This window comes from Ictidomys tridecemlineatus, chromosome 11 (assembly GCF_052094955.1).
Source record: "Ictidomys tridecemlineatus isolate mIctTri1 chromosome 11, mIctTri1.hap1, whole genome shotgun sequence".
NCBI lineage: Eukaryota > Metazoa > Chordata > Mammalia > Rodentia > Sciuridae > Ictidomys > Ictidomys tridecemlineatus.
The window spans coordinates 52,680,577-52,694,658 of record NC_135487.1 but is presented as its reverse complement, the minus strand read 5'-3'; the positions used below and the strand labels follow the sequence as shown (position 1 = coordinate 52,694,658).

Genomic DNA, 14,082 nt, shown 5'->3' with positions numbered 1-14,082 from the left:
CTAGACCTCATCAGTGTCTGTGTAGAGGGTCTACCTCAAGAGCACAGGAAATGTAACTTCATTTTTTAACAACAGTTCATTTCTATTTACAGCCTCATTTCTGAAGATTGGAGAGTACTGAAACTTTGCTTCCATCAGTTTGAAGCACATCTTTTCTTAGGGTTGCATCTAAGTTCCTGAGAACATTCTTGGTAGGGTAAGAAGCATCTCCAACCTACCCAGAAAGTTCTATAGTCTACCTCCCATGAGTACAGACTTAGGACATGGCTCAGGGTACAGGGCCCTCCTCAGTAGCCCACCAGTGTCTGGTTCTTGGTTTCTTCCTTCTTCCCCTCATCTCTAATCTTCCCATCTCACTGACAAATTATTTTAATACAGGGTTTGGTGAGGAGAGAAGCAGGGTGGTGACTGGGAAATTTAGCTGTGACTAATCACATGTTCTTCCAAATCTTCTATTTATACTAGCAAAAACTTTTTCCCCCATCTATTTTTAAAAATATGTTTTAAGGGCTGGGGATGTGGCTCAAGTGGTAGCGCGCTCGCCTGGCATGCGTGCAGCCCGGGTTCGATCCTCAGCACCACATACAAAGATGTTGTGTCCGCCAATAACTAAAAAATAAATATTAAAATTCTCTCTCTCTCTCTCTCTCTCTCTCTCTCTCTCTCTCTCTCTCCCTCTCTCTCTCTCTTTAAAAAAATATGTTTTAATTAATTATACATGACAGTAGAATGCATTTTGATATATCATACATAAATGCAGCATAATGTCATGTAGTCATATGTATATAGGGTAATAATGTTTGATTCATTCTACTGTCCCTCCTGCCCACATACCCCTCCCCTGCCTTCGCTCTCTTCTATGTAATCTAAAGTACCTTTATTGTTCCCTTGCTCCTTCCCCCTTATTGTGAATTAGCATCCACATATCAGAGAAAACATCTGGCCTTTGGTTTTTTGGTATTGGCTTATTTCACTTAGCATGATATTCTCCAGTTCTATTCATTTACCAGCAAATGCTATAATTTCATTTTTCTTTGAGGCTGAGTAATATAGCAAAAGCATTTGGAAAAGCAAAAGTCAAGGGTTTGATCCTTTGCAATCTGTGTACAGTTCTATCAACCCTTCCAGGAAAAGAATCAATACTTGATTTTGTGCAGCCTGTGCTAAGAATGGTTTTTACATTTTTAAATGGTTGAAAAAAATGAAAAGAATATTCCATGATGCATAGAAATTATATAAAATTCAGATTGTAGTTTCCAAAAATAAAATCATATTGGAATACAGTTATGTTCAATCATTTATATATTATCTGAGAGTGCTTTCAGGCTATACAAACAGAGATGACGAGTTAGGACAGAAACCTTATGTCCTGTGAAAACTAAAATTTTACTGTTTGGCCCTTGAATACAAAGTTTATCAATAGCCTGGTCTGTCTTAATTAGATAATAATAATCCAGTCATCACTAATCCATTTACTTAAATTTATAATCTAGACTCCCTGCCTTACTATTACCGAGGTTAGGCAGATTAAAGGCAAATAACAGTAATAGCTAATATGTAGAATACTATCCATATGGACTTAACATTATAAAAATAAACAGCAATACAAAAATGGTTAGGATAAACCCACACCCAGAGGAGCTCACAGATTAAGCACAAGGACATAAATATATAAACATTATATAAAAGTATATACCATGTGGCAAATGCTCCTGAAATAGGGACAGGGAAGTGAGCGTGGATTACTGCTTATGAGCTCATCTTGACAGGAGCTTAGGTGCAGCGAGACAGACCATAAAAATAACCGACAGGTTACAAGTGTAGGTTTGATGTTCTGAGAGCTGGTTGGGCTCCAAGTTCCAGCCTATAGGTGTGGCAGAGGCCCGGGGATGGGGTGAAAAGAGCTACAAAGTGAGAGAGAGACTGTAGGCATAGAAGTGTTATGGAAGAGTTCTTGGAGAGCAGGACTCAACTTAGGATAAGTGGCATCCTTGGTGTACATGGTGGAAGAGAATTTCAGCGAATGCCAGTCAGAAGCAGACAAATCTATTTAGGAAAGCAGATACACATTCAAGGGAGAATTTGGACTATCTGAAGAGTGAGACATCTTTTGGGACAAAGCAAGTAATACATGTTCAAGGGAAAATGCAAGCCAGCTCCAAGGAGCCAGGTAGCAATGCCCTGGTCTGGGGTGTTACTATTTATAAAGGAACATAGCTAGGGATTGAACTAGACGTAGATTCAGGGTAGTCACACAATATCACCAGTCTTCCCTGTACTTCCTTGCATATTGTCCTCCAGATGAGGTCCAAGGACATAAGCCAAGGATGTGAGTTAGGTTTCTCATGAGTTGCCTCCTTTGAGTTTCAAAGATTCATGGGCATTTCCTGCATTCCAAAGGTTCATAGGTGCTTCTCTTTTGGGATTCAGCATACCTTTCTTTTTCTGTATCCCCAAGTTCCTATCTCAAAGGGAGTGTTCATGCTTAGGGAGTTGGCAGAGAAGAGGGTTTACAAAGGAAAGGGCAGCTAGAGATATGGTTAGGGAACAAAGACCTTCCTGATAAGCCAGTGGCATGACATGCCCAAGGAGCAGGTAGTCAATAGAGTCAAGAGCTAGTGCAGGGTGAGCACTGCCAAGATTCTCAGTCTTTTAAAGATAGTGGTGTCCTCACAGCAGCTGTTTCCAGCAGGGTAGAGAGAATGTGGACAACGTTCTCCAGAGGGAGATTTCTGTGATGGCCCAGGCCTTTTCCCTGTGGGTTACCTCTGTCTTTGTCACATGGCCTCATGGCTTGAGTGTGCTCTTACACTGAACCCGGGCTTAAATAGAGGACTGAAAGGCAAAGCAGTGATTGGGCTCAGGTGCTCTTGCCCTCTGCCATCACCATGAGAAGAGCATGCCCAGGCTAGCCCACTGGTCCCAGGAGGAGGACTTGGAGAAAACCCAATTGTCATGGAAGAGTTCTTGGAGAGCAGGACTCAACTTAGGATAAGTGGCATCCTTGGTATACATGGTGGAAGAGAATTTCCATGTGAGCAAGCCAGCTGACCTGCAAACACATGTCCCATATCAGTGAAGCTCAACCTCGCCAGGCTGGACCCCATGACAGAGAGGAACAAATGCTTACTGTTGTGTGTCTCTTCAGTTTTTGTGGCAGTTTGCTATCCATTATTGTAGCAGTAGATGACTGATATGCAATTTAAGAAATAATGAAAACCCGGGAGAAAAGTACTAAAGTACTTTTTTTAGTACTAAAGTACTAAAACTTAGGTATTTAATTGGTGGAAAGCAGATCTCCTAAAATTTTGTAGCTTGTACTGGGGTCCAGTATTGATTGTCAGCTGATTAACAAATGTGGAGACGGCTTTGTTTAACTGTGCAATTTATAGGATACCTTTAGGTGACGCAAGATGGCTTCACTGCTACTGTGCATGCATTTCTTGTAGGAGAGGCTGACTGTGTTGTTTTCTTCAAGACCCAAAGGTAAGGATCACATATACATGCATAACTTCCTTTTGAAGAGGATAATCAGTCCTGGTATAAAACACCTATGTAGGACAATTGTTCTTAAACATAATCAGAACCCAGAAGACAGGATTTAAATAAAAGCCTCTATTTACGGAAACTGCTTTCCCTATCCTACAGACTGGGAAGGTAGATATGTAGGAGGGAGCTCCTTGCTGTGATTGCCAAGGTGAGATCTACTGCACACAAAAAAAGCTTGAGTTAGACTGAACAGAGCCTCCTAATTTTAGGAGCTGGTCTTATTTTGTAATCTAGATTGCACAGTAGCTAGTTTTTCTCAGAGATGCTTATTTTCCTTTTGCTATTTCTGAAACTTTACTTGAATCTTCATTACATACTCCAGCTTAGTCTCAGCTACACTACTTGAGAAGTCAAGAAAGGGCCAAGACTCTGGGCTGGGGTTGTGGCTCAAGAGGTAGAGCATTCACCTAGCATGTGTGAGGCACTGGGTTAGATCCTCAGCACCATATAAATATAAAATATTAAAAAAAAAGAAAGAAAGGGCCAAGACTAATAAGATGGGGCAAGATGTTTGTAAATGTTTCCCTCAAATGCAGTTCAATCTGCAAGGATGAAATCTGAGGCTTTGACTTGGATTGGAACCAAGTCATCAAACCAGTAGATCAAACTTCTGCCTGGCAGCCTGAGCCTTGCAGGATTACAGGAAGGACTGGCAGGTTCCTTTTGAGACCTCAGGGTAAGCAGCTTAACTTTAAAGAGGTGGAAAATACCTTCAGTACCCTGCTTTTTCAGACAGATTGCTTGGCACTAGCACTTTTGTAGCAAGGCTAACCTCTGCAGGTTACGATAAAGAGTAAAAATAACAGCTAGCAGGCACTGAATATTGACCCTATTCTATTCTGAACTAGTTCCCTACACCATTTGGTCCCCCACCCCCACCCCACCCCACCTCACCACACCACACACATCCATACCAGGTAGGGGCTTTTCTTATCCCCATTTCACACATGGGAATAACGAGGCACAGGGTGGATAAGGAGCTTCTCAAGGTTGCACAACTACAAAGCAGCAGAGCCAGGCTTTGAACTGCAGAGCTTGTGATCTCAGCCACAAGGCTTTTCAGAGACAGCCGCCTGTCACTGGAAGGTAAAGAACAGCCCTCCAGCAATATCTGACAGGAAGCAATGTCACCGAAGAGCTGAGGTAGACGAGGGACCTGCAGTCCTTTGAGTCCTCTCACTTCTTTTGGCTCTGGCTTTTCTATCCCTCCATCAAGGAGTCAAAGACAACACTTCATGCAAAACCCAGAAGTATTAATGCTATTAAGTGCAGAACAAAGCTTCCTCCTGGCTATTGCTGAAATGATTTGGGGAATCTACTAAGAAATGGTAAATTCTCTTTTCCTGTGGCAGTAGTATTTAGAAGAAGCATGGTAGGAGGGATGAAATATGGATTGAAACCCGTCCTTTTATTTTCCAAATATTCCTTTGTGCCTAAAGGGATGTAGGGTCTGTGAGAAACACTTAGCTACTGACTGTCAGTTTGGAAAACTTAGCTTGACTTTGAACAGCCTGATAGTCTATTACCTCCTCTTATTTATAGAAAAAAAATGAGATTAAGATACTCAGAAGCGTCTTCTGACCATGATTTCTAAAGTCCTAAATGAGTAACATCTTATTAACTCAAAATCTAAGACTCAAGAATTTGGTGCAGGTAGTTTTGAGATTTACCTAAATTCCACAGATGTAATAGGAATCCAGTAGGATCTTCACTTCTTCATTGATCAAATGATGCAGAACATAAACTCAGCAGTCATAATGCCAAAAACTAAAAAGTTCACTTGGAGGATTTAAGCAATCGTGGACATCAGGAGTTTATTTCTAAACAGGTATCTTTGGGATATATCATGAAATTATATAGTTTTACCCCTATCTTCTTGACACTTAAAAAATATATCACACTACAGCAAAAATAATGTTCAAAATGATGAAGCTAAAGATGGTAGAAGGCTTGAGGTCATGCTAATGACCAAATTAAAACTGAATTGTGTTTTATGAATGCTTTGGTGTTAACTACACATCATTTTATTTCACTGCCTGAAAACTGGTTACCCAAAGCTGATACAGAACTCTTTCAAAGCCATAACTCCATCCCTTATTTTTTTTTTTTTTGGACTGAATGGCAATTTATTATATTTGAAAATAATGAAATGTCATTCTTTTTGAATACACCAAAATTGGAACTTTCCTCTAATTCATACAAGTTCAAATTAGTGAGTTTTAATTATATTGGTGCTGTCACATATGATTTTATTAAGGAAGCTTATATCTGTGCTTCTCCCCACTTTATAAATTTGCACTTGGTACTGAAGAATAGTTTGTTTTCTAGATATTCAGTTTTTGTTTTAAGTTAATCCAAGGCTGAGGCCTGTATTAGTAATGAGTTTTACACTATGAATTGTACATTTTTTATTTAAAAAGAGACATTCTTGGGGCTGGATTTGTGGCTCAGTGATAAAGCACTTGCCTGGCATGTGTGAGGCCCTGGGTTCGATACTCAGCACTGCATATTAATTAATTAATTAACTAATTAATTAATTAATTAAAAGATCCATTTACAACTAAAAAATATTGAGAGAGAGAGAGAGAGAGAGAGAGAGAGAGAGAGAGAGAGATCCTTAAGTCTAAGTTCTCCATTCTGAACAATTTTTAATTTTCCTGGATGCCTATCAGATTTTAGCATAGAATATTTAAATTTTATATCCAGGATCATTGATGTAAATTTCACCCTAAGAGACAGTGAATTAATTACAAAGAGCTAAAATTAGATCCCTCTTTGGTTGGGTATTTGGTTTGTTTAGCAATTTACAAAAGGGATGAGGATCTTTTTCAGGAAATAGCTCTCTGGAAGCATATGGCAATCATTATTAAAGCTAGAGTGGCTTGAGCCCAGTGAGATAGCACTATAATCCCAGTGACTCCAGTGGCTGAGGCAGGAGGATGACAAACTTGAGGCCAGCCTCAGCAACTTATTGAGAACCTGTCTCAAAATAAAATTTAAAAAGGCTGGGGATATAGCTCAGTAGGAAAGCACCTCTGGGTTCAATCCCCAGTACCAAAAAATCCAAACCAAACCACACAAAAACAAAAACTAGAGTAGTTTGAAAACCACACAAATAATCAGAAAATGTAAAATAAATCACTCATAAGTCCACTGTGAATACTGGGAGGTGGCTTTTCTTTTAAACCATTCACTCACATGCTAAAGAATAATGAAAATTTAGCTTACATTCCAAGTTTGGTTTGTTGTAGCCTTATGTCTCATTTCACAGGAAACCTTTTCAATTGTTGTTTCACTATTCCAGTGAATTATGGTCTTGGCTACTGTAGCATTTATAGTTTCAGCTCTTGAGATGATGGATGCAGAAGGAATCACTAGAAAAGGAAACAAAATCTTAGGAATTGAGAAATTGGCCTAGGGAGAAATTTTTATCACTTCTCCTCATCTATAAAATGGGACAGTACTATCATATATGCTTGTTTCCAAAATTAAATATGATATGTATGTTAAGTGTGTGAAACACAATAGGTGTTCAATAAACAGGTGAGATGATATTAAGATCAAAATGATAACAACAACAGTAATACTACTCCTGGTCATAATTTAGAATTATCATTTACTGGCTATAATTATTCCTAAAAAGGGCACCAGACATAACAGCCTTTCTACTTCATTAATCCATCAAGAGGAATCTGCTTTCAAAAAAAGGATATATTATTGCATTCTACCTCAAAATGCAAACTTGCAAAAACATGTAGATCATGGTCAAGAGAACTACAACTCCAAGAATATACAAAGAAATGGCTCTGTTGTTCATCCCCATAGTCAAATCCAGTATTCAGCGCATGGGACAGATTCTTAGACAATCTAGTTATCTGAGCTTGTTGTGGTTAGTTGAGAAGTTGAGATATTACTTGCTATAGAAGACTGCAGTCATGCCCAAAGAGAATCTACCTGTGTGGTACCCTAAGAGAAGGCTTCCCATCCCATAGGCCATTCAGCAGGAAAGTTTTAAGACACATTATGATTTTTTAAAAATAATTATCATAAAGTCTAAGGACAGGATTCAAGAAGATTGGAATTAAGCATTCCCTAGCTCTGTAGTCTAAAAATTTTTAATGCCACCAAGCCTTGCTTTCCTTATGTATGAATTATAATATCTTCTACAAAATAGGATGTAAAAGCAATTAGCACATGAGGAGATGCTCAGTAAGTGTTAGCTTATTGAAGTTATCCTTAATAACCACAGGAATCATTAGTGCTAGGATCTTTAAAGGCAGAGCAATTCATACTTGATACTCTGCATTCTGATTTTAGGACTTGGGTATAATCGTAAGAAGCTTAAGGATGATTATTTTTTGAATTTTTTTAATGTATAAGTACTGTATGCTTTTCCATACTTTTATTTATTTAGTTAGTTATTTTTATGTGGTGCTGAGGATTGCACCCAGTGTCTCACATGTGCTAGGCAAGCACTTTATCACTGAGACACAACCCCAGCCCCACTTTTTGGAATCTATCTTTAGAAAATAATAAAGAATCATGTAAAAATTTAGCAACAAGGTATTCATGGTAATATAGTTTATAATGGTAAAAAATTGAAAAAACCATAAGCCTCCACAAGAAAGGATTAAACTATGCTACACTCAGACAACACTAAAAATAATATTGTAGATGAAGTTGATAGAAATGTTTATTATATATTTTATGTAAAAGAAGTAGGATCTAAAATTATCTGAAGCAAAACATTCTAACATTTGTTATATCTGACTGTCAGCTTATGGATGTCTATAAAATTTGCTGTAATTGTCATTGTATTTTATAATATGTAAAGATGAAAACAAAATCCCCCAGGTAAGCCCCAGATAGTGTGTAGAGTATGACTTCCTAGTATGCTGTACTTCTCACAATATAAGACACATCATAATTTATTGTAATCCTTGTTTCTCCTCCTTGGTAGATTGCAAATTATTACAGAGCACATTCCTTGTCTATCTTACTGTCCCTGGCCCTTAGAAGAACACTTGGAAAAAGGAAGTTCCCAATAGAACTGTAAGCACAATTCACATACATGTATGTGAACTGTAAGCACATACACCTAAGCAGAAACCAGACAGGAAGGGTGTATAACAGCATGGTTGGCTTGCTGTTGGCAACTTTCATCTCCAAGTTGCTTTGGGGAGGAATTACGGATGATTTCTATTTTATCCATCACGATATGCAGAATCTTCTTTCAGATCTAGACTTCATTGACTAGGTCAGCACAAGTAGTTGTCTGTTATTAAAGACACTATGGATTGCTTATTCTTTACCTATATCATCCAGATGGATCTGGAGTGGTTCTGACTCCTCCGCGCCTAATGCATTTGCAGCTTGAACCCAAACCAAATACTGCCTGCCTGCTTGCAGTGAGTCCATGGAGATGTTAATACAGTTTGTGGCAAGATACTGTTGCTCTTCTTCTGTCTCTAAACTTGAAAAAAAGAAGAAAAAAAATCACCAACTTCTATTCAGTTTGAACTCATTTTTTCAGATTTTTTTTTTTTGGGCAGGTAGTCCTGGGGCTCCATCCCACATCCCAAAGTTTTTGATGCCACCCTTTAAAATCTGCTTTCAGATATATAATCTTTTACTGATATTAAGCAAATTTGATTTCATTTTCTGAATTTTTAAAAACAAATTCAAATCTGGCAAGGGCCACGTTATGACTTCATTTGGATCTAAACACTTTGGCCTTCATAAGACCTTTTTTTCTCCATTAAAAAAAGTCTGTGTAAATAGAAATATATAAAATACATATAAATACACATATATACATGTATACATGCATACATACACATGCTTATATTCACAGATTATTATTTTAAAACTGTCGATATAGACAAATATATTATTATTATATATTAAAACATTTAACCTAACAGTTCATTTTTCTCTTTCGATTTTAAAGGAAATTAAATATTTTCATGGACTCCCAAAGAGCATGTGAGGCACAGGTAGTGTGCCTACTGTGCCCATCGATCAAGTCAGTCCTGACATGGCTTGGAATAGAAGAGCTGTCCCTTGGAGCAAGGGTTGCACGGGTTCAGTAAAGGGATTCTGAAGTCAGACATTTCTGCCAGGAGTAGGGTGAAGGGTGAGGATGACTTTTCCATGTTCAAAAATGGTGTAACTCTACATCATTGGAAGAATGGGAATGGGAACTACAAGGATAGGAAGTTACTCTCCATGTATGTATTCTATATCAAAATACATTCTATTTTCATGTACAACTAAAAAGAATAAATAAAATAAAAAGAATAGAGGGTAGAGATAAATATTAAATGTCATTTCAAATTATATCTTAAGTATATAATTGAATGACTGAAGATCTCTAACGGGCCATTTCAACTTGGAAATTCCACATGTTATACATTCAGGCTAAAATTTAAAATTAGATTAACTGACACTGTCTTTGGACAGAAAGTTTGAACCTGTTTTAAAATCTCTACTCCCAAACAATCACATGATATTTTTAGGGGATACGAGGTCAAGCAGTGGAAAAGAGAGTGCTGGAAAATTGTTTCTTCTCTCCTTCTGTGTTTTCTGTGATGATCAATTGTCCTTAAACCCCGGCCCCACCTGGTCTCCTCCCTGCCTCTGGGAGATGGGAGTAACTCTACTCAGCCTCTTCAGGGATGGAGACCCACCAGGCATGTGCCGCTCAGTCCCTTCCTCTCTCCTTCTCTTGGGAGCCACCCTGGGGATGGGCTGCTCTGGTCTGCTTCTCCCATCTCTGGAAGAATAGAGGAGCAAGACTGTGATGGGGACAAGGTAAACCTGTCTATTTTAGGAGGATCAGTATTAGAAAGCTCACTGTGGCCACATACCCAAGCTGAACCAGGAAGAGAAGACTTCACAGTTCTTGGCAATAGATATCATTCAATATTTAAGTATTCCAAATTATTTGGATATTTGAAATAAATTATTTAACTATTAAATCCAATATTTTAAGTGAAATGTTTTAATATGTTGAGTTTCATCTGCTTATTCCTTGTTTTTTTTCTCAGTTGATTTAGAACTCATAAGGGATGTCTGCAGAGATTAAATGTTGGGCCCCCTCAGACTCAAAAAAACCCCAACAACTCTTGTCTATAATCAGATCCATTTGTAGCATGAAAATGTTTTCAGTGAACTTCCTTTATTTACATTTCTTGAAACTTTTCAACTACCAACTCTTTAGATTTCCTCTTCTTAAACTTCTTATTCAGTTTTTATATCTTAGGTAACTACATCCAAGTTATCACTTCTACTTGGTCTTTAATCCTTTTGCTGTGAATTTTGCTTTTCCCAAGAGATCACTCTTAACATGGCATCCTTTCCAACACTGAAATTCTCTGAGTCATGATTTTAGTATTTGTCCCTCCTGATTACTTCACATTCATACTGCCCCCAGCTGTGTGAACTCGGTCTTCCGGGTTTAAGCTCCTCCATCTTTTTCTCACTTAGTGACTTCTTGTCCCTGCAACCCTTCATCTGGGTTCCCCTCTCTTCTGACCCCCCCACCCCCCACCCCCCCGCAACATTCCGAGTCTATTCCACATACATGGCTCTCACATATCTGTGTTCTGACTAGGAGGACTGGGACCAGAACTAGAGTATATTAACCAACTCTGTTATTTTTTCTTGCAAATCAATACCTGTTGCCAGTTTCTTCATCCGTGGAAAATTCATGCTGTCCTTATTTCTTACGTCACCATTCTTAATAACTTTCTGTTACTTGTAAGAGCCAACCAGTTACCAAGAAGGGTAAGCATGCTTCAAAATATTCTTATTTTATCTTTCCTGCCTGTTTGGGGAGCTATGGTGATAGTTTAGGCTTTATATTATCCATTTGACACATTATTTATAGACTTCTAATTGTATTACTCTGTGAAATCTAATTATACATATATACTAATTTAGAAGAAAAATGGCCTTGGAATTTGAAAAACAGTGAAAACTGAGTATCCTAAATTCTTACTTTTAATGAGTGGAAATATTTCACAAATTTGCATATCATCTTTGATCACAGGTCCTGTGCATGGTCCTTTTTTTTTGGTCTTCTTTTTTTTATTTTTTAAAAATGTTTTTATTATTGAATTATAGCTATACATAATAGTTGGGCTTATTTTGACAAAATCATACATGAATGGAATTTAATTTGCTCCATTTTGGTCCCCAGAACTGTGCATGGTCTTTGTATTGTTCTAATTATGGTGTTTGTGGGACGGAAGCAGCTCCAACCCTATTTCTTTACCTAACACTGTCAATTGTTCTCTGTCCCAGGAGACTGGCTTGATAAGATCTGTGGGGAAGATAAACTTGAAAATCACTATCATCTCATCCCTAGGGTTCCTTCCACTCTGGGTCCTGTTACTACTGTGTTCTTTTCAGTAATCTCAAATTTCTTCAGCCCCACAGTCTCCCAGCCACTTACATCTTTCAGAATTCAAATGACATTTTTGCCTTAGGCTACCACCAACAAAGTCATCTATGAATTAAAATGCTTCAGAAATTAAATCAATCTTTATCTATAGAGGAGCAAGACAACCTCTCAGGTTGACAGTCCTTTGGGTTTGGGAAGGGGCTACATACTTGCAGGTACAACAACTATTCTTGTGCCCTTAAGTCAAGTTCAAGTGCATTTTCCAGTACTGCCTCTTTCCTCACACCAGCAGTGAGGTGACTACCAATGCCATGGGGTAATAAGAAAGACATATCATGGTAATTAAAAACATAGGGCTTGGGTTTTAGAGATAGCCCTAATTTCAAATGCCTGCTAGGCCCTTTGATAAGTTGTAGGACTTGGGGCAAGTTACTTAACCACTATACACTTCAGTTTAATCATCTGTAAAATAAGGATGATAGAGTAGCGTTGTTGTTATCCTGAATAAATGAGTAAATGAGAAAAAAAAGCAAGGAGCAGAAGGCTATTGTTTGTATCTAAAGTTAAACTATGGCTGGGTATAATGGTGCACACCTGTAATCCCAGCCAGGAGGCTGAGGCAGGAGGGTCACAAGTTGAAGGCCAGCCTTAGTGAAACCCTATCTCAAAATAAAAAAATAAAAAGGAGGGGATATAGCTCAGTGATAGAGAACCCTATTCCACAAAATAAAATTAAATTATGCCTTGTTTATATAACTGCCTTGTATTCTTTATGAAATAAAAGGGAGCATAAATACACTAACAGGGCTTCGGTTTTAAAGACAGACTTAGGTTCAAATGGCTGCTAGGCCCCACTAACAGAGAACTTATTAGAAGATATGCTAACCTTATATTAAATAAGAATTCAAATGTGAAAATAAGGAAATGACAACTATGGGTAATAGGTAAGTGGGGCACCTTTGAATATTTTCCAGTTAGAGAAAAACCACATCCATGTTCTTAATTGGTTTGTGGCTAATTCTTTTATCACACATATGAAGACTTCAAGTCAAAATGGAAATGTATTCTCAAATTGACATTAACTTCGGTTACTAGGTGATTTAATTCTGCTTTTAAATTCTTCCCCATGTTAGCACCTAGACCACAAAGCAGTGTTTTAATTGAAGACTCCAAGACTCTAATAATGACGGATTATACCTTAGAACTATCATGATATTGTGATGTGGTAAATACTGTGCATATTTGATCTCGGCTTGGTTTCTGGAACATAGCTCCTGAAACCCTTGAGATTTCTAAAGTAATAAGTGTCTTCCTGTGTGCTAATGAGATGACTGAAGAGGGTGCTCCTGGGCAGCTTCAGGAGGGAGGCTGGTTATGGGGGCAGGGATAGGGGACCCACCAAGGGACATCAAAGATGAGAGGCTGGAGCTTTCAGCAACCCCTCCATACCTCCCACCTCTGGGGAAGGGAGCAGGGCTGAAGGCTCCGTAGATAACCAATGGCCAAGTAGATAACCAAAGGCCAACGGTGGAGCTTCCATATACCTTCTCAGATATCTTTATTGCATCTTTTCCATGTGGCTATTCATCCATATCCTTTGTAATACTTTTATAATAGTAAAGGATATTAAGTAAAGCATGACCCTGAGTTCTGTAAGTCACAATAATAAATTAAAGCTGAGGAGGGTATCCTGGAAACCCTGATTTTTAGCCAGTCAAAAGCATAGGTCAAAGCCAGGTGCAGTGGTGCACACCTGTAATCCCAGTGACTTGGGAGGCAAGAGGATCATGAGTTCAAAGCCAGCCTCAGCAAGAGAGAGGTCCTAAGCAACTCAGTGAGACCATTGCTATAGGCCATATAGCAGAGCTGCTCACCTCATGGCATGGGGAGGAGTGGGGTGATGCCATGAGGTGAGCAGCTCTGCTATATGGCCTATAGGGCTGGGGATGTGACTCAGTGGTTAAGTGCCCCTGAGTTTAATCCCTGGTACCAAAAAAAAAAAAAAAAAAAGCACAGGTCAGGACTCGGGGCTTTTGACTGGCATCTGAAGTGGGGGCATCAGCCTTCTGGGAATGATCTGGTGTTATCTCCAACATAGGTGGTGTCAAAATGGAATTGGAGAACAC

General features: G+C 38.5%; 1 protein-coding gene across 1 annotated transcript in view; it reads right to left on the bottom strand.

The window, feature by feature from the left end:
* Il23r (interleukin 23 receptor) overlaps nucleotides 1-14,082 on the bottom strand; it is a 60,609-nt gene that overhangs the window by 23,331 nt on the left and 23,196 nt on the right. Inside the window, exons 5-6 of the mRNA XM_005332372.4 lie at nucleotides 8,862-9,022; nucleotides 6,778-6,923 (exon numbers count right to left, since the gene is read on the bottom strand). Of these exons, the coding sequence (XP_005332429.2) occupies nucleotides 6,778-6,923; nucleotides 8,862-9,022 (307 nt within the window). The remainder of the gene's footprint in view (nucleotides 1-6,777; nucleotides 6,924-8,861; nucleotides 9,023-14,082) is intronic.